Source organism: Tupaia chinensis, unplaced genomic scaffold (assembly GCF_000334495.1).
Source record: "Tupaia chinensis unplaced genomic scaffold, TupChi_1.0 Scaffold146828_1, whole genome shotgun sequence".
NCBI lineage: Eukaryota > Metazoa > Chordata > Mammalia > Scandentia > Tupaiidae > Tupaia > Tupaia belangeri.
In genome coordinates, this window is record NW_006206682.1 from 597,159 (window position 1) to 616,286 (window position 19,128).

The 19,128-nt window shown below is 39.8% G+C and overlaps 1 protein-coding gene across 4 annotated transcripts in view; it reads left to right on the top strand.

The window, feature by feature from the left end:
• The window catches only part of CFAP20DC (CFAP20 domain containing), a 276,467-nt gene that overhangs the window by 32,227 nt on the left and 225,112 nt on the right, over positions 1-19,128 (top strand). For 3 of the 4 annotated variants that reach the window (XM_006169141.3, XM_006169139.3, XM_006169143.3), the window contains exon 5: positions 4,074-4,148. The exons of the other annotated variant lie outside the window; for it this stretch is intronic. In XM_006169141.3, coding sequence (XP_006169203.1) covers positions 4,074-4,148 — 75 coding nt within the window. The remainder of the gene's footprint in view (positions 1-4,073; positions 4,149-19,128) is intronic. 4 annotated transcript variants of the gene reach the window in all.

The following is a 19,128-nucleotide window of genomic DNA, read 5'->3' on the forward strand; positions in this document are numbered from 1 at the left end:
GACATATGTAAGAACCGAGTGTGGTAGACATTTGTTGGTTGTCTGGATAGCATACTTTGCCACATTTTTCTCTTCAGAAAATTATCTGAAATTTGTCTATGCAGTCTATATATGTCTGGTACATCTGATCACTGTTTAGAGTGGGCTTTGATAGTTTAACTAGTGCATTCCATTTATTTAGCCACATCTGTTCTTTTAGGAGTGGAAATTTGACCTATACTGAGCCAATTTGAGTGAATTTTAGGACTATTGTTTGAGATAATAGATTAGGAGCACTCTGTTTACAGCTGGCACCCATTTTGTGACCATGAGGATAAAACTGATACCAGATGACAGAAGGGGAGAAATAGATACAAGTTGGGTCATTGATGAGGATTGTGAGTTGCTAAAGTAATTAGTCCTGCCCTACTTCTGTGGTTCCAGTTACTTAAGCTGATACAGTACATTTTGTGAACTGGCTTGAGTTGGGTTTTCTGTTAACTTTTGGCATAAAGAATCCTGATACTCCTAATAACAAAGAGTAATATAGGCTTTTTTTTTTCAACTTAGCATTAAAAACAAAAATGGTACAGAGGCTGTATATAACTTTTTCAACAACTAACAAAAAGAAAATAGGTATAGGGGTTTTTGTTTGCTCACTTGTTTATAGACTCGTGGCATAGACTACTAACAAGGTAAAAATTTGGGAATGTATCTCATGTTCCAGACGGTAGTTTTTGGTAGTAAAGTTTATTAGTCCTTCGTGTTGCCAATAAGAGAAATACCCAAGTCTGGGTTTATTTATAAGAAGAAAGGTTTTTTTAGCTTCCCTTTTGGAGATGTAAGGTCAAGGACTGCATCTGGTCAGGACTCCTGCTGGCTAATGACATGGCAAGGGAGCATCATACAGCAAGACAGAGCAAGAGCACATGTGTGGCTTTGTCTGTGTCTCCTTATAAACCCACAAGTATTCAGTCATGGACTGTACCCCCCATCCTCATCTCCCCAAAGGGTCCATCTGTCAACACCATAGTCAGATTAAGTTTCCATCCTCTTTCTCCCATTACAATGGCTCACCAAATCTCAACACATGAACCAGGAGGACACAAACCATAGCAGTTGCTAAGGTCGTGGAGAGGGGCTAGATTCATTTGGATTCACCTCTGTTTACCAAGCCAGCTTGAGTGAATTCTAATGGGGGGGGGCATCAAGTTCAAGAATGCTTGAGAGCAGTGAAGGAGCTGGGTATGGAAGCCAGCACTCTAAAGCCTTCAACACCCTCTTTCATCTTGACTTTTTCTGTTTCTCCTTCATTTCCAATCCCATCAGGCAATTTGAAAATACCTAGAGAGAAAGTATGGCTGTGTTAGTTTAGATGAGGCATATATTGTTACTTAATTCAGTTGTACTTACTGTACTATTTAGGCTACATATAGTTGTACTATAAAAATGGTTTCAGGACCAGCAGTTAGCATAATGGCTATGTCGCTGGACTCTCACGTGGTCGACTGCGGTTTGCGTCCCGGACCCGGTGGCTGAAAACTCACGCTGGGCGCGTGTGCGTGTGTGCCCAAGATCCCGAGAGGAGAATGGAGGAGAAAGGATTGCGGCGTGGCCATCCCCCCTGGGGGGTGATTTCTCACTTTCTGTCTCTCTGTCTCTCTGTCTGGTGAGCGCACGTGTCCTATAGCAAAAACCTCTCAAAAAAAAAAAAAAATGGTTTCAGAAGACTGCTGACCCCTGTGGGTAAGGAGAAGATTTCAGGCTATTGGTCAGGATGAGACTCTGAAGTTGGCTACTAGAGAAAGTTCGCTGGATGCCACAGCGAACAGAGGGCAGAGTGCCAGCAGGGAAAATTAGTCTGACACCTTTTTCTTCCCTCTCAGAATTCCTGCCCCTCAGGAATTGTGTACATTTCTCTCATTTGAATTCTTGCTAAAAGGACACCTCATTGGGACCCGCAGATGGTGTAATGGCTACGTCACTGGACTCCCATGTAGTCAGCTGCGGTTCGAGTCTCGGACCCAGTGGCTTAAACTCACACCAGGCATGTGTATGTGTGTCCAAGATCCTGAGAGGAGAATGAAGGAGAAGGGATTGTGGCATGACCATCCCCCCTGGGGGGGTGATTTCTCACTTTCTGTCTCTGTCTCTCTTTCTGGCAAGTGCATGTGCCCTATAGCAAAAACCTCCCCCACCAAAAAAAAAAAAGCCACCTCATAGTCTTCAGTTTGGGTTTTAGTCATTTCCAGAGTTTGTTTAGTTTGCTATAGGGCATGTGCACTTGCCAGGGAGAGGAAGACAGAGACATAGAAATTAAGAAATCATCCCCCAGGGGATGGCCATGCTGCATTCCCTTCTCTTCTCCTCCTGGGATTTTGAATATGGGTGCACAAGCACCCAACATGTTTTTCGAGCCACTAGATCTGGGACTTGAACAGTACCCACTCTAGCTGACCCTCCAGAGTGTTTTTATTCCACTAAGCCAGTGCTTTTCCAAGTGTTGTCCCTTTACCGGTTGCCTCAGCAACCTTGGAACTTGTTAGAACTTCAAATTCTGGGATCCTACCTCAGACCAACAGAGAGAAACTCTAGGGACAAAGCCTAGCAGTCTGTGTTTTAAACAGTTCTTGCTGCTGCACTTGAATTTTGAGAATCACTGCCATAGGGAATCATAACAACTCTCAGTGGCCAGAACCCAGGGTCTGTCTGCTTCCCAGGATCAGCCCCAGCCTGGGCACACTGGTACTGCTTGAATACAAAAACATGGCCAGGTGCTCCTCACCCACTGCTTCAAAAGATAACCCTTTCTCTGGCTTCTAAAGAGTAAAATAGATTTTTTTTAAAAAAATTTATATGTTGTGATTTTGGCCATGTGAGAGTCCAACACCTCAACTACCATACCACCTGCCAACCCCCAGTAAAACAGATTTTAGCAGCAGAAAGATTTCTGTCCACAATTCTGGAGCCTCCATCTCTTCCGGTTAGCCCTGAGCATAGAGAACCATGTGTCCAGCATTTTTTAGACATTTGTCCTTCCTGTGGGCAGATGTCTGAACATCTGTGAGGCCTCTTCAACTCCTTTATTCTAAGACTGTTCTTTATGCAAAGCTCTTCAGGAATACAACTGGTTCCTAAAGTGAGGTAAATGTGAATTAATTGCTATAGGACCTGGTAGGGTGTTTCCAGGAGCCTGCAGCCTCCTCTTCCCTCATCTCCCTATTCCTCTTTGCTCTTCTGTCCTTCTCTTCCCACTTCTTCCTTTGTCTCTTTCCTTCTATTTTCTGTTTCTTCTTCCTCTTCCTCCTTCCCTTCTTTTTCTCTTTGCCTTCCCTTTTCTCTGTCTTTATTCTGGCACTTTGCCCTGATGTTTAGTGTTTGCATATTTGTAATGTAAATCAGTGCTCCCTCTATGGCAGATTTCCAAGCTCCCCACCTGACACCATTGAGGAGCTGAGAGGAGACATGGTGTAGCCTCGCAGACCAGTCAGAGCTGTTCTAGCACAGTTAAGGAGTCTCCAAATAGGCCTGGCCAAATGCTCTACAACTGCCTTCCACTGTTGATGCAGGTGTTTGGGGGCTAGCCATTAATAAATGAATTTGAAATGTAAGATGTCTGTTCACACCTTAAGAGACTCATTTTATAGGACCACGATGGAAATAAAAGTAGTGGTGTTTAATAATTGCCACAACATTGCTTTTTCTTTTGATTAAATAAAATCCAGCCACAAGTACTGCCAAAGAAAGATAGCAGGCCTTTCAGTGATTGGTAAAAAGTTAGCCCCTTTTTACTTGCGAGTCTGAGCTTAAGGAAAGTATCATTGTGGATTGAAATCGCTTTCCAGATTATAACTACCATAACGTTTCAGTTAATATTTTGTTAAAAAGTAGAATATCAGCCAGTCACCTTATCTTTTTTATTTGCATTTTATATCATCTCTGGCTGATTTCTATTTTGAAGTAGTTTTGCATTACGTTTTATGATACATTTCTTCTTGCAACAGCTTTGCATACAGATGGAAATGTTGGGAATCTAGTTTAAGGCTGATCTTATTTTTTTTTTTTTCTTTCTGTTATGTGATTGATCTGGTCAGTGAACAAGAAATTCTTCGAGGCCATCCATCACTCCAGGCAGCAGCTGAGCTAAACCTTCTAACTCACCGCTTCCAGTCAGTCATGCAAGATTCGGGTTATAAATATTGAATGTGCAAACAACTGTTTAAATTAGCTGTCCTATCTGTTTTATGCAATTTCAGTAGAAAAGCAAGCTGATATATTGTTTAGTGGCAAGAAGTAGAAGACAGTGAATTCAGTATTATTCTTCTGTACGTCACTGAATTCATCCTATTGGCAAATATTTAAAATAGTTAGATCAAATTAATTCTTACTCCCTTAAGTTAAATTAGAAGTAAGGCAACTGAGCATGTAATTTATGTGGTTTTTTTTTTTGTTTTTATATTCAAACAGTGGGAAGATTGTTAGTAATTGTAAATGTAGCCATCTGTCATAAATATAGTAGCCAATTGTTAAATGCTTAGTTCTGTGAATTTTGTTACCCCTTTGCAGTAACAAAAATAGCTTAATATTTGGAAAATATTTAGGCAGAAAGGAAAATAGCAGCTGGCTTATTCTACCATTCCTGGTAAGCATCTAGAATATTGAGTATGTGCAGGTGTTAGTACTTATGCTACTTGGAGTTGTAACAAGTGTGCATATACTTTCACTAGTGTTGATATATGTAACAGATAACATGCCAGCCTTTTGTAGTAACTCCTAAAAGCCTTTTTGTGTATAATGAATTTAGGTAAACTTCCAAAATTGCTGTCTGTGTTTTAAATTTATTCTTCAAATTATATTATGCTGGGAACATCTTTTCAAGTAGAAGACATGTATCTAAGCCTACGTTAACGGCATAAATTGCCTGATTACTAAAGAGACAATTATTTGTCTTCCTTTATGGGCAAGCTGGGTGTTCTGTGGCATGTGTCTTATGGTAGTTGGATTGGAATCTAACAGAAAAGTTGGGCAAGATTTTATATTTTCTGTGGCAAACACTGCTAATTGCTTACCTGTATCTGTTCCTCACTTCTTTCTAGAACAGAGTTTTGGACAGGGTAACAATGAGCCAAGTTAAGCAGACTCACCTTTCCTAGACTCCTCAATGACTAGAGAAGGCCATGTAACCTGGTTCTGGCCAATGAAGCACAAGGGGAAATCTCTAGATGGGACTCCTAGGGGAGCTTTTTTAAAAGGACCAACTCAGCTTGCACTTTCATCCCTAAGTCCTTTGGGCACTTTGCTCTTTCCTCTTTTCTTCCTGAAATATGAACATGTATATGGAAGTACAGCAGCCTTCTTGAAAGTATAAGTGCAAAAACTGAGAATGACATAGTGGAAAGATAGAGACAAACCTGGGTCCCTACTAGTATCATTGAGCCACTAACCTGCTCTGAACTGTCTACCCCTGGGCTTTAGTGAGTAAACAGTATTCTTATTTAAGCTACTGTTTGTCGGGGGATACCTGTAGCCTAACACATTCCTAACCAGTACACTTCTCTTTCTTGATTAATACCTAAGTCTTATGAAATTGCACATTATGTGTTTTTTAAAAAACATGGTTTACTGGGACCACTAGGTGGTGTAATGGTTAAATTGCTGGACTCCCATATAGTTGACCATGGTTTGAGTCCCAGACCTGGCAGCTTAAAACTCATGCTGGGCACATGTGCATGCATGCCCAAAATCCTAAGTGGAGAATGGAGGAGAAGGGATTGTGGCATGGTCAACCCTGCTGGGGGGGTGATATCTCACTTTCTGCCTGTCTCTGGCTCTCCAATGAGTGCACGCACCCTATAGCAAAAATCTCTCTAAAACAAACAGCCAACCAAAAAATAACATAAACATGGTCTACTTTGGAATTATAAAAATAAACTTTTACTTATGTTCTTATATGGAAATAAATTGAACCAGCATTGCTGTATTAATAAACCTCATTATTTACAAATAGAAGAACAGTATTGATGGATAATTTTAGTGATAAAACTTGCAGCCACAGGGAAAAAAAAAAGCCAGTGATTTTTTTTTTATCTCAGCTCTCTAATTTTATTTCTCTTTTTAATTTCTACTCCCTTTTCCTTGATCAATTCCCTTCTCTTCTTACCTTCAAGTGTTCATAATTCAGTGGAAGGGACCAACTAATAAACAGTTATAATATAGTATTACAAGTTGTAGAAATATTTGTCAGAAATGTAAATTTGGTTTTATTATTTCCTTGGTTTAAAAGCCTTCCGTGCTCTTTGATGTGGTATTTAAGGCCTTTTCATTCTTGCTCCAATTGTCTTGTCCAATCTCATCTGCTGCCCCACTTCTGTTCTTTCTCTCAGCATATTCCCTTGGCCCTGTGCTATTTAAAACCTCTGCACTGTTGATATATCATGCAACTGTCTCATTCTTTCATATCCTTGCTATCCTTTCACTTCTGTGCCTTTTCTCTTCTCCATCTGTGAAATCCCATTCATTCTTTGAACTCAGTTAAAGCATCTTTCTAAAGTTTTCCCTGAGCCTCCCAGGTTAAATGAACAACTACCTCTTCTTCTGTGCTTCCCATCTTATTATGTTAATTCTCCTATGATAGTATATTTTTTGTTAATTTATAGTTATGCACAGTTACGTCTTTTCTGGTAGACTGACTTCCGTGAAGTAATGTGTTATGCTTTATTTTGCAGCTTCATTATTTCAGTCAGTGTCTGGAAAGGAATAAATACTCAAAATTTTTATATGTTTTTTATAACAAGAAAATTTAAAAATTAAACTCTTTGCACCTCTCATTGAATACTAATGTTTTTCTGTTTATTAAATGTATCCTTGTAAAGGAAATGCTGCTGGTGATTTAAAAACAGCGACCAATTACCCAACAAATAATTGTCCATCTGGGTCATATCTGCATCTGATTTTATTGAACCAAGACTGTGGTTTTCTTCTTTGTATGTCTTTTATTTTTAGATTATGTTCTACACATTGTGTACAGAGAAAAGTAATGCTCAAAATAAATACCACCTTCAGGAAAGAGCTACACATCTCTTTTAGGATAATAGAGGAAGGGCTGGTTGGGCTGGGTCTGAGATTTGTTGTAGCTTCAGTTTGATTTGGGTCATTACTAGCTTCACTTGTATGGATGGCAAAGCTGCATCTTTCCCTTTATCAGGCAAGGGCTCTGACTGTGGGCAAGACTTGGCAATTTACAGATGAATGGCAGCTTTCACAACTGTGGGGATCTTCTTTTGTTTTATGGTATAAATGGCCAGGTCTTTGAGCCACTACAGAGTGTATTCCTACTTCTGACTTTCTGTGTCTTGGAAGATCTTTTCTTCTCCTGATGCCTGACCCATGCCTCCTGAGTAAGAAGGCTATTTTGTGAAGGTCTGGAATACCTTGGAGAGACATCTTTCAGCTCTTCTGACTACCTCAAGCCTCCCTCTGGTAGCTGAAATCCCCAAATGCCTCAGATTGATATCCCTCCACCTCCTGTTTCACTTTCTACATTCAGTATAGTACCCTAATACTTGAAGATTCGTGAGGAAAAAGTTAGCAGACAGGTGCAGACTTGTTTCATAGTGCGGACCTCTTGGAATTCAAATTCATTTCTGTAGGCAGTATGCAGCCGTTAAAAGGTAGGTTGGTTTTCCCTTACCTGTACCCATAGTTGATCTCTTGTTTTTCTTCTGCCCCACTAGAAATAAGAATAACCATGGGTCTCTCCTCTACCGTGAAGAGCTCATTCACTTCTGGAATTTAGTTTATTTAAAATTGCTTTCTGATAGGTTTTTAAAAAATATTTATAGTTTGTTAGGCTTGTTTTGGTAACTGGGATGAAAGTAGCAGTCCTTTGCCACTTTCTACATTCTAGCTTCCCCCTTCCTCTCTTTTCCATCCATTCATCCATCAGTACAGCTATCCTTCCATCTGTGTATATGTCCATATAAACGTGTATATACATATATACAATATATTAAATATGTATAAACACATATAGATGGATTTTTAAAAATATTTTCATTGACAAGTGACATCTTCTAGGTTATTTCCTTTCCTCTATATCTCCAAATTACCAAAAAGTATTTATGTATTATATCTGTAGTTCATAGTGTTCAGACTATAGTTCCAACTCTCCTAAAGAAATAGGAGATTCTTGTCCCTGAAAACTACATTTGTTTTCACTTGATTCTGTGTGTCTAGAATATTTTGCAGATGAGAATTTACTACCACATATTGTCTTTTAGGCCTCATCACATCTGAAAATGAGAGTAATCAATACTTAAATTTGATTAGTTCACAAATAATGAAATCTCTATTGACCACCAAAGAAGATTAAGACTCAGATGATGAAAACACTTAATTACGTTAATGCATTGAAACTTTTATGACACTAAGAGCTAATGATAGTTCTATGGCAGTTATTGTCTTTCTAGAAATATAATGGTGGGATACTAAATAAGATGGTATTTTCTCACATCTGTTTAATTTATATAAAGTGATATAAAAATGACCGAATATAAACATTTATATAAAAATTATTTGCGTATAAAAATTATTTGACAGCAAAATTCACATGTAATGTAGTTTAAATATGTCAATAGAATGGTATTTGCCACATTACACAGTATTATATAAGATGATTTTACCTGGAACCTGTCTGTATCAGTTTTTCCTACATAGCAAAGATTAAGTGGCTTGGGGCCAGCAGCAGGTGGTGGTGTAGTTAAGGCACTGGACTCCCACATGGCTGACCATGGTTTGAGTCTTGAACCCAGTGGCTTGAAACACATTGGGTGTGTGTGCATGTATTCCCCAAATCCTCAGGAGACTAGAAGGGAAGGGATTGCTGCATGGCCATCACCTCATGGGATGAATTCTCACTTTCCCTCTCTCTGTCTCTCTTTGGTGAATACACACACCCTGTGGCAAAAACCTAAATAATAATGATAATTTTAAAAAAAAAGATTAAGTGGCTTAACAGTATCATTTCTCATACATCTGTTGGATAGGTTGGAATTGGCTGATCTTGCCTGAGCTTAGCTAAGTAAATATGCTGAGTGGACTTGTTTCCTCACTAAATTTTGGGCTAATGTCTGCTCTATAGTGTTCATTCTAGGGCCCAAGCTGAAGAAACAGAAACTACCAAGGCCCTTTCCATATCAAGGACAGAGACACATTGGGAACTAGCAAACCATTCTTCCTCATTCTTTTGGTAAAAGGAAGTACATGACCATACCTAAAGTTAATAAATAGTGAATACCCTGCCCAAGTGGGAGGACATCATCAAGTTATGTGGCAAAATGTATACATAGAGTAAGGGGTGAAGGATTGAGATTAATCTTCTACTTTATCCAATAGAAACTGGTTACATAGGTTCTTAAGAATCTCCGTATAAGACATTTTCTCTAGGAAACTTAGAACTGGAGGCAGGATTCTATTAAAGAACAGTATGTTGGTATTCACTAGGGGGGAATGAGATGGTAAAGTCACAAGCTTATGCAAGGCTAGGTAGAAAATGGAAATGAGCAGAATGGAGCAGTGAGGATTATGCAGACTGCTTAATGAGGTGAGGTGCTCTGCTCAATGTCAGTGGGGATTAGGCAAACTGGTTATTGAGGTGGGGTGCTCTACTACCATATAGAAAAGCAGGCTTAAGGTTTGCCAAATCTTTCACTTATTCAAGAAAACCAAATAATTAAGATTTCTATGTCATCTCCCATTTTATACATTTTTTAAGATTGATTTTTTGCTATAGGACATGTGCACTTGCTGGAGAGACAGAGACCCACAAAAAAGCAAGAAATCATCTCCAGGAGGGATGGCCACACTGCAATCCATTCTCCTCCATTCTCCTCTAGGGATTTTGGGCATATAGGTACTCATGCCTGGTGTGAGTTTGTTTGTTTGTTTTGTTTTGTTTTGAGAGGATTTTGCTATAGGTCATGAGAAAGACAGACAGAGAGAGAGAGAAAGCGAGAAATCACCCCCAGGGGGATGGCCACACCGCAATTCCTTCTCCTCCATTCTCCTCTCAGGATCTTGGGCATGCATGCACACGTGCTCAGCTTAAGTTTAAGCCACCAGGTCCGGGACTTGAACTGTGGTTGACTACATGGGAGTCCAACGATATAGCCATTATCCCAACTGCTGTTGCCACCCAGTGTGAGTTTTAAGCTGCTGGATCTGGGACTCAAACTGAGGTCAACTACATGGGAGTCCAGCAGTGTTAACTGTTATGCCATCTGCTGATCTCAGTAAGTAATTTTTTAAAATGTGAATAATTTGTTGGCTAAATCTGAGGGACAAATTTAGAATGTAGGCCTCTGATTTGCAGTATATATAAAATCAGTAATTGCTTAGAAACTTCAGAAACGTTTTTTCTTTTTTTTGGAGAGGTTTTTGCTGTAGGGCACGTGTGCTCACCAGACAGACAGAGAGAGACAGAGAGACAGAAAGCGAGAAATCATCCCCTGGGGGGGATGGTCATGCCGCAGTCCCTTCTCCTCTCGGGATCTTGGGCATGCACGCACATGCGCCCGGCGTGAGTTTTAAGCCACTGGGTCTGGGACTCGAACCGCAATCGGCTACATGGGAGTCCAGCGACATAGCCATTACGCTAACTGCTGGTCCCTCAGAAACATTTTCTACTGCTGGATCAGGAAAATCATGATGTATTTTCCTGTTTTGTTTTTTTTTTTTGATATGCAAAAATGCATTGTGACTTCTCTGACAAATCAGTACAGCAGCTATACCTTTAGAGGCAAGGGGGCCTTATGAACCTTATCATAGTGACTACCATTAATAGTAATAACTTTTGGTGGCCAGATGATGGCACATCAGTAAAACACACCTCTCTGTGAGGCAACCCCACATGGAAAGTTTCCCAGTTCAAATCAGGAAATCCCCGTGAGTACATTGGGCACGTATTTGCCTGTGGTCTCGGCTGACTGAAGGCTGGGCGTGCATTGTACCAGGATGCTATTAGGGATGACACACTGTCTGTGTCTTTCTCTCTGTTTTTGTCTCTCTTGCTCATAGAAGAAATAAAATTTTATAAAATAATAACTTCTGGGACCAGCAGATGGTTTAGTGGTTACACTGGCCTCCCACATTGTTGACCATGATTTGAGTTCTGGACCTGGTGGCTTAAAACATGCTGAGCACATGTGCGTGTATGTCTAAAATCCCAAAAGGAGAAGAGATTACAGCATGGCCATCCCCCCAGGGGGTGACTTCTCACTTTCCATCTCTCTATCTTTCCAGTGGGCACGTGTGGCAAAAATAGCAAAAATCTCTCTAAAAAGCTAAAATAATTCCTTTTATTAGTATGACACTTTATATTTGATAAAGTATCTGTCATTTGATTGTGGCTCAAATATATCTTTTTATGCCTCCAGAAAGCATCTATGTTTGAAGCAGGATAAAGCTACCTTTCTGTTCCTCTAGCACTTGGTGGGTGATAGAAACAGACCTTTCCTTGCTTACCACATACTTACTGAGCACCTGCTGTATATCAGGAATCAATCAGCTTATTAAGATACATCAGTGAACAAAACAGAGATCAGAGATCTCTACTCTTAGGGAGTTTATGTTCTTTCTCTTTGTAGCCTGACAAGGATGTCCTCGGCCCATCCACCTGGGCCTTGTGAAAGTGATGTGGAGGTGCTGCTGTGAAGTGCTGTAGGCCATGTGGGAAGGCTCTGGGCTCACATCCCTGCTCTGCCTCAGCACTATGGGAGCTCCTACAAGTGTGCCCATGATCCCAGCTGACTGCAGTGCTGGCGGGAAGATCATGGTATGAAGACTGTCTTGATTGCCTGTGTCTTTGTCTCTGTCTCAAAATAGATTAAAACCAAACAAAAAACAACAACAGAAACTGGGTTAACACCTTAATCATAGCTTTGCCTCATTTGAAAGTAGAAACCTGTGTAGCTTCTCTGGACCTTTAAGAAGTGGGAATAGCCAAGGGCACTGGAAGTCAGCATATTTCACGAAGGGAAGGTTGTCAATTAGTTCACTGGGCCTGTTAAAAGAGATGCCTCTGTATTTAGTTTAAGCAAAAGTAATTTTGAAAAAAGTCCTTCGTAATTGGAGGAAATGAAAGTGAAAATAGGAAACCTTCCTATTGTATGTACTGTATTTTGTTTTAATTGTAGGTACTTCTGCTTTATTCCTGCAAGTTCATTTTACACCTCCCCTTGGAAGCTGTAAGTTTTACCTTCATCAGGCTTAGTCTGTCACTTAGATATATCAGTTGCTCCATTTTTGTATCATGGCTGGAAAACAAAGCAAATGTCTTCACTTGCCCCACTAAGTTGAGATTTCATCTGTGTTTAGGCTTATAACAATGTTATCTCTGATATTCTTAACTTGGATCTTTTATGAGGGAACTATGGATTGCTTCGGTACACATGAGATTGTTGTTTAGAATGGTAAAGAATAATACTGTAAGTTCAACTATAAAAGCCAGCATAAAATCTGTTATTCTGAAACACATCTCACTTGTCAAGTACTAAGTCTGTGTGTGTCTGAATCTCTTAAATAGGTTGGGTTCCATTACACCTATAAGCACTAACGGATCCTCTCTGGCTAAGAGACATGTACAGCAGATGTTCACTTCCTCCTCTCCTGATTCAGAGCTTCTACAGAACTGTAGCACCTACTTCCTCCACACCCGCCTGTTACAACTGTTGTCTTACAAAAATAGAGAGAGAAATAAGATAAGTTGTTAGAATGGATATCTACCTTCCAGTGACTGAGAATCCTATCTACAGTGTTTCATAATTCTTAAAGCCTTTCTTTTCTTCCCTTCGGTGCTGGATTTTTAGCATGATTAATCAGTGCATTTCTCCCCTTCCGCCTGTTAAAACTGTTGTCTTACAAAAATAGAGAAATAAGATAAGTTGTTAGAATGGATATCTACCTTCCAGTGACTGAGAATCCTATCTACAGTGTTTCATAATTCTTAAAGCCTTTCTTTTCTTCCCTTCGGTGCTGGATTTTTAGCATGATTAATCAGTGCATTTCTCCCCTTCTGGTGACTCTAGAAATGCTTTATAAAATAGGTCTTTTGATTCATTATATAACTGTAAGAAAGAACAAAGAATTTTCAGTCTGAAATCCTGGATGTGTTATAGCTCCATCATTAACCAAGACCTTGGGCAAGTGACTTAATTTTCTTGAAGCCTCAGTTTCTTTCTGTGTAAAAGGAGAAAATGCCTACTGCATGTGAGCACTTAAGTTTGATCATAAAAAATAATGTAGTCTCTTGTTAAGAGACAGTCGATATTACTTTGCTTTTCATGTAAACTTTAAGTAAGGGCACCTTAGGTGAGGGAGAAAGGTAAAGAAAAAGAGAACCATCCCCAGTCAATAAGTCAAGAACGTCGATTTGGTACCCCTCATTGCATTTAGAGATGAAATCAAGCACATGAGGTCTGTGGTCGAGAGTAGGAATAGTGGAACACAGAATCAGAACTCTCTGTGATGTCCGTTTGTGACCCTAATACTTGAATTCTTACTTTTATCTTCTAATTTGAATCTCCCTACCCATCATGTTTTCCTTACTCTTATTTAATTCTCTCGATAGATAATGTCTTTTCCTTTTCTTTCTTTCTTTTTTTTTTTTTAAATGGGAGATGATGAGACAGACCAAGACTCCCTTTGACGGGGTCTTGGCCAGCTGAGTCTTGTCTTCCCCGCAGCTTCCCACCCAGCCAGGATCACAGGTGTACATGGGTGTGCCAGTGTGTTCAGGTCTAGCCAGGGTCCAAATTTTGGTCTCCCATGTGACTCCAGTATTGCACAGTGAAGTCCCACTGCCTACAACACTGTGGTTGGGTTATGATGACCTTTTATGGTTAACTTTCTAGTCTGCCCTCAATTTTAGTTCAGAATTATGGCATTTTCCATATATTACTCACCTAAGCCTCAAATCAGTCAGTGCCTCTTGAAATCTGCCTCAAAAACTCTTCAAATGGACCTTTCTTTTTGGAGGGGGACATGAGCTCTGCTCTGGTCTCTGGAATAAAACCTCCAGTGTCTTGTTCTTACATCCCTCTTCTGCCTCCATTTCTGTCAGTCTCAGTTCTCCATCCTCTCTAATCCTCCTCCAGTTCTCCTTGAGTTTCTGCTGTCTTGTGAATTGACAGGCACTGAAATGCTTCTAGCTTCCCTAACTCCTGTCAGGCATCACAGTCCCCTGTCCACCTCAATAAGGCTTTTATATGCAGATCTTATCAGGTGATTGTTTCCTCTACTTAAAAATAATTAACACAAGCATTAATGTCCTTACCATGGTCATAGGTAATCTGAATCTAGTCAGATTAGACTGCTAAAAACTTTGACTGACGTTTTGAAGCTGAAACATCTCTCTTCTTCTCCCTAACACCTCTACCACACACTTAATCCATACCCCATGCTTGGCCATCTCAGTGAACCCAGGTTAAGGGAGAGTACTGCAGAGATAAGAGGTATGTGGTAGAAAAGGACAAAGAAAATTCAGTTGTAGTGTTCTATACTAAGTTTCCAGAGTTGAAACTGGATTTTCTGGTGTTTAAAATGCTAAGTACTATTAAGGACAAACCCTGGAGCCATGTTAAGCTCTGTTAAAATGGTTTCTGAGCAGGGCAGCAGATGGCGTGGTAGTTAAGGGCACTGGACTCCCACATGGCTGACCAAGTTCTGGACTTGCTTTCTTACTTTTCTCTCTCTCTTTCTCTTCCCCTCTCTGGTCAAATTAAAATAAGTAAATTAAGTTAAATACAATAATTCTTAATAAAAAAAGATATTTTCTGAGTTAGCTTTAGTCATTAACTACAACAGCCCAATGAAAGGGTCAAGGGTCCATTTAAATGTGGAAGATCTATATATCCCAGACTAAATGTCACCAGTGTTGTAGTCCCCTATGCTTGGTACTTTAAAGTACATCTGTCTTCCTCTTTTCAATTTTTTCATTTAGCAAGCATAGTGGATGTGTGATTCTGTACTTGCAAGTAGTCCCTGAACATCTCTGTTTTGTCACCTCTGTTGACGTTACCACTATTCCCAGTGAGGAGGTAACAGCCTCCTCACTGCTCCGTGTTTTCCAAGGCCATTTGACTGACTGACTGCTTTATGACTTTTTTCCTAGCCTCTCAGACTTCAGTAGTTTCTAATTTTTCACCACATAAAGCATTAGTTCCACTGACCTTGTTCAGTTTGTTCATAATCTGTGTAGTCCCAGTAGCATCTACTCTTACCACACTTACAAATCTGTAGAATCTCCATCCAACTCCAACCCTGAAGCTCTCACTCTGGTTTCTTCTCTGCCTCTAGCATCACTGAGTCTTCCTCTGAGCTCTGGCTGCAATTACACTTCCCTGAGGAACCAAATAAGGTGATGGTAACAAGCACTTACAGAGGTAATGGACAGGGGTTTTAAGCCTACCAGCTCTGTGACTTTGGGCAGATATATTAACTTTGTATATATCATATTATTAATATGGAGTTAATAATAAAACAATGCCCAGACTTCTGTGGCGTACATCACTAAGGATTTATTTCTTGCTCAGGGCCCTTACGGACTATGAGTAGATTGCAACTCTGCTTCACCTATCCTTTCAGTCTGAAAAGCAGGCTGAAGGAGAAGCCCTATCTCTGGATGTGCCATCATCAGGATCAATATTGTGAGAGAAACTGTGGAAGCTTCCTAGAGTTTCTGCTGAGATGGGTCACTTCTGCTCAGTAGTTCCATTGACTAAGGCCCATCACAAGGGCGGCCCAAGAGTCATGGGGTGAAGATGTGTTCTCTCCCCACAGAAACAGGAGCAGGGGCTATCTGTGAATAATAATGTAGTCTGCCATGCTGCCTCCTGTCCTCATTGTGAAGCGTCAATGAGTTAATACATGAGCGAGTTTAAAAGGGTACCTGGCACACAGTAAGCACTCAGTAAGTGTCAGCTGCGTTTATGTTTGTTATGTCTTATGCTGGGTACTGTACATGTATCACACAGTTTACTCTTCAAGAGACCTCTGTGAGGGGACCAGCAGTTAGCATAATGGCTATGTTGCTGGACTCCCACGTAGTCGACCACAGTTCCAGTCCCAGACCCGGTTGCATAAACTCATGCCGAATGTGTGTGCATGCGTGCCCAAGATCCTGAGAGGAGCATGGAGGAGGAGGGATTGTGGTGTGGCCATCCCCCCAGGCGGTGATTTCTCACTTTCTGTCTCTCTTCTCTCTCTGTCTTTTTGGTGAGCGCACGTGCCCTATAGCAAAAACAGAAGAAAAGGAAGAAAAAAGAAAAAAGAAAAAAAAAAACCTCTCCAAATAAAAAGACCTCTGTGAGGCTAAACCATTTTACAAATGAGTAAATAGAAAATAGCTAAATTCTCCCTAATCATGCAGTTTGCAAGGGACAAAATGGGCATTTTTCTCTCTCTGTTTCTTTCTGGTGAGCACATGTGCCCTGTAGCAAATTAAAAAGTAATAATGATAAATAAAATTAAATAATTTTTAAACATTTTATTTATTCATTTATTTTTCTTTTATTTGCTATAGGGCACATGCACTCATCAGAGAGAGAAAGAAGGAAAGTGAGAAAGCAAGAGGCCAGGTCCAGGACTCTAACCACATTCAGCTACATAGGAGTCCAGCACCTTAACCACCACGCCACCTACTAGTCCCAAATAAGTAAAAAAAAAAAAAAAAAAACAAGGAAAAAAAAAAAAAAAAAAAAAAAACTAGGAACCAGCAGATGGTATAATGGTTAGTCGTTGGACTCCCACATAGTCAACCGTGGTTCAAGTCCCAGACTTGGTGGCTTGGCCTCACACCAGGTGCTCATGCTCGCCTGCCCAAAATCCTGAGAGAGGAATGGAGGAGAAGGGACTGCAGCATGGCCATTCTCCCTGGGAGGTGATTTCTCACTTTCCTCAAACAGTACAATGAAACTCATGGAAATGTCAGATAAAGAATTTAGAATATGTGTAGTAACAAAGCTGGAGAGATGGAAGAGAAGAGAGACAATGATCTGCAGAAGAAGCAGAAGAAAGGAGCTGACAAGTTCCAAGAGGTGAGGAAAGTCTTGCAAGGTCTAAAAGAGGAAATACACACTAAAATAAAATAAAATAAAATGGACCTGTTAGAGATGAAGGCTATAAGACAGGATGTCAAAACCTCACTTGAAAGTATTAAAAGCAGGCTAGATCATATAAAAAGTTGAATCTCAGATGTAGAAGATAGAATCGCTGGCAAAGAAAAATCCACCACGAAGACTGAGAACATTGCCCCAAAAATGAGATTAATATATGAGAAATACTAGATACCACCAAATGTTTAAACATCCGAATTATTGGTATCCCAGAAGGTGAAGAGACTTATAAGGGCATTGATAATCTAGTCCATGAAATCCTCCAAACCTAGAGAGTCATTCAAAGATCCAGTTCCAAGACATATGAAGGACCCCAAATAGAATCAATCCAAGAAGATTTTCTCCAAGACACATTATAGCCAGATGGACCAAAACCACAGACAAAGACCAAATACTAACATTGGCAAGATAGAAATGTCAGGTTATCTACAAAGTATATCCATCAGGCTAACATAGGACCTCTCATTGGAAACAACGTGAGCGAGGAAAGAATGGGAAAGTATATTCCTAAACTGTACTTGGCAGGATTATCCTTCATATGGGAAGAAAAGACAGGGACGTTCTCAGATAAACAAAACCTGGAAGAATTTACCAACACCAGACCAGATATATCTGCAAGAAGTTCCCAAGGGAGTGCTATACCAGGAAAATTAAATATAAACACACAGAAATAAGAGTTCAGAAACTAAGAAAATGGCCAACTTAATTGTAGGGACAAGTCTGGAGTTGAATATTATATGCCAGAATTTAATCAGGAAGATCGAACCAGAACAGAAGATAGATTAAATACATGAGACTGAACAGGTGAAATAGCATTTTATGACCTTTGACTAAAACATTTCTTCTAGGCTTTGTTTTCTGGTTTTAAGGATTTTTATTCTGTCTTAAGCTGCCAATAGGTTCATGTACCTACTATTTTAACAGAATCCTAACCTGTTTCCTGGCTTTAAGTTTTAAGCAAAGTTCTTTAGCATTTCTTTGATTTATTAAAGCTAAAACTGTTTTTCTTGAAATTAAAAAATATATTAAAAATACCTATTTAATGACCATAGTATGTTATATAGCATCAGGTAGGTGCTACTTTATAGTATATTCATTCTACTCAGAGTTTCACACCTAAAGTCAGACATGTATTTACAGATATGTATATACCAGCTGAACTTGCTATTGAAAGTAGTTAGATTATTTAAAAAATTTAGTGAATCAATAAAATGTGGGGGGAAAAGGAATGGAAAACAATTGTAGACATCTGAGATAGTGTGGAAAGAGGGTGGGAAATGGCAGAGGGTGAGAAATAGGGGAAAATATATATATATACATATATATTTATGAACCTAGAAATGGAAAATTATTGACGATAACATATGATTAAGCCACTATGCAGTATATTCTGGATTGGAAATCACATTTGGTATGCTGTGACAATGCTCAGTAAATGAATGTTTGTTAATTAAAAATAAATTTTTTAAAAACAACAGGCTAGTCAGACTTCAGAATCTTTGCTCCTGACCTATTACTATTCCAGAAAACATGTTCTGGGAAGGTTCCTTCATTTTAAAGTTTAGGAACCTATTTCTGTGCTGCCACTACAGTCTCTACCATACCTGTAGACTCTTCATGACCTTGAAGGACTTGCTATTAAGACAGCTGCCCACCCCAAGAAACACAGCTACCAAAGTCATGGTTGACATAACCTTCAAATTTTGGTTAGTACTTTTGGTTAGTCACTTTGTTCAAATAACGCAGAGGCCAACTCTAATACGAGACCAACTGAGTGGTTAGTAGCTGGGCTCTGAAACTCTTTTTTTTTTTTTTTTTGAAGAGATTTTCGCTATAGGGCGTGTGTGCTGGCCAGACAGACAGAGAGAGACAGAGAGACAGAAAATGAGAAATCACCCCCCAGGGGGATGGTCACGCCACAATCCCTTCTCCTCCATTCTCCTCTCAGGAGCACGCTCTCACATGCGCCCGGTGCAAGTTT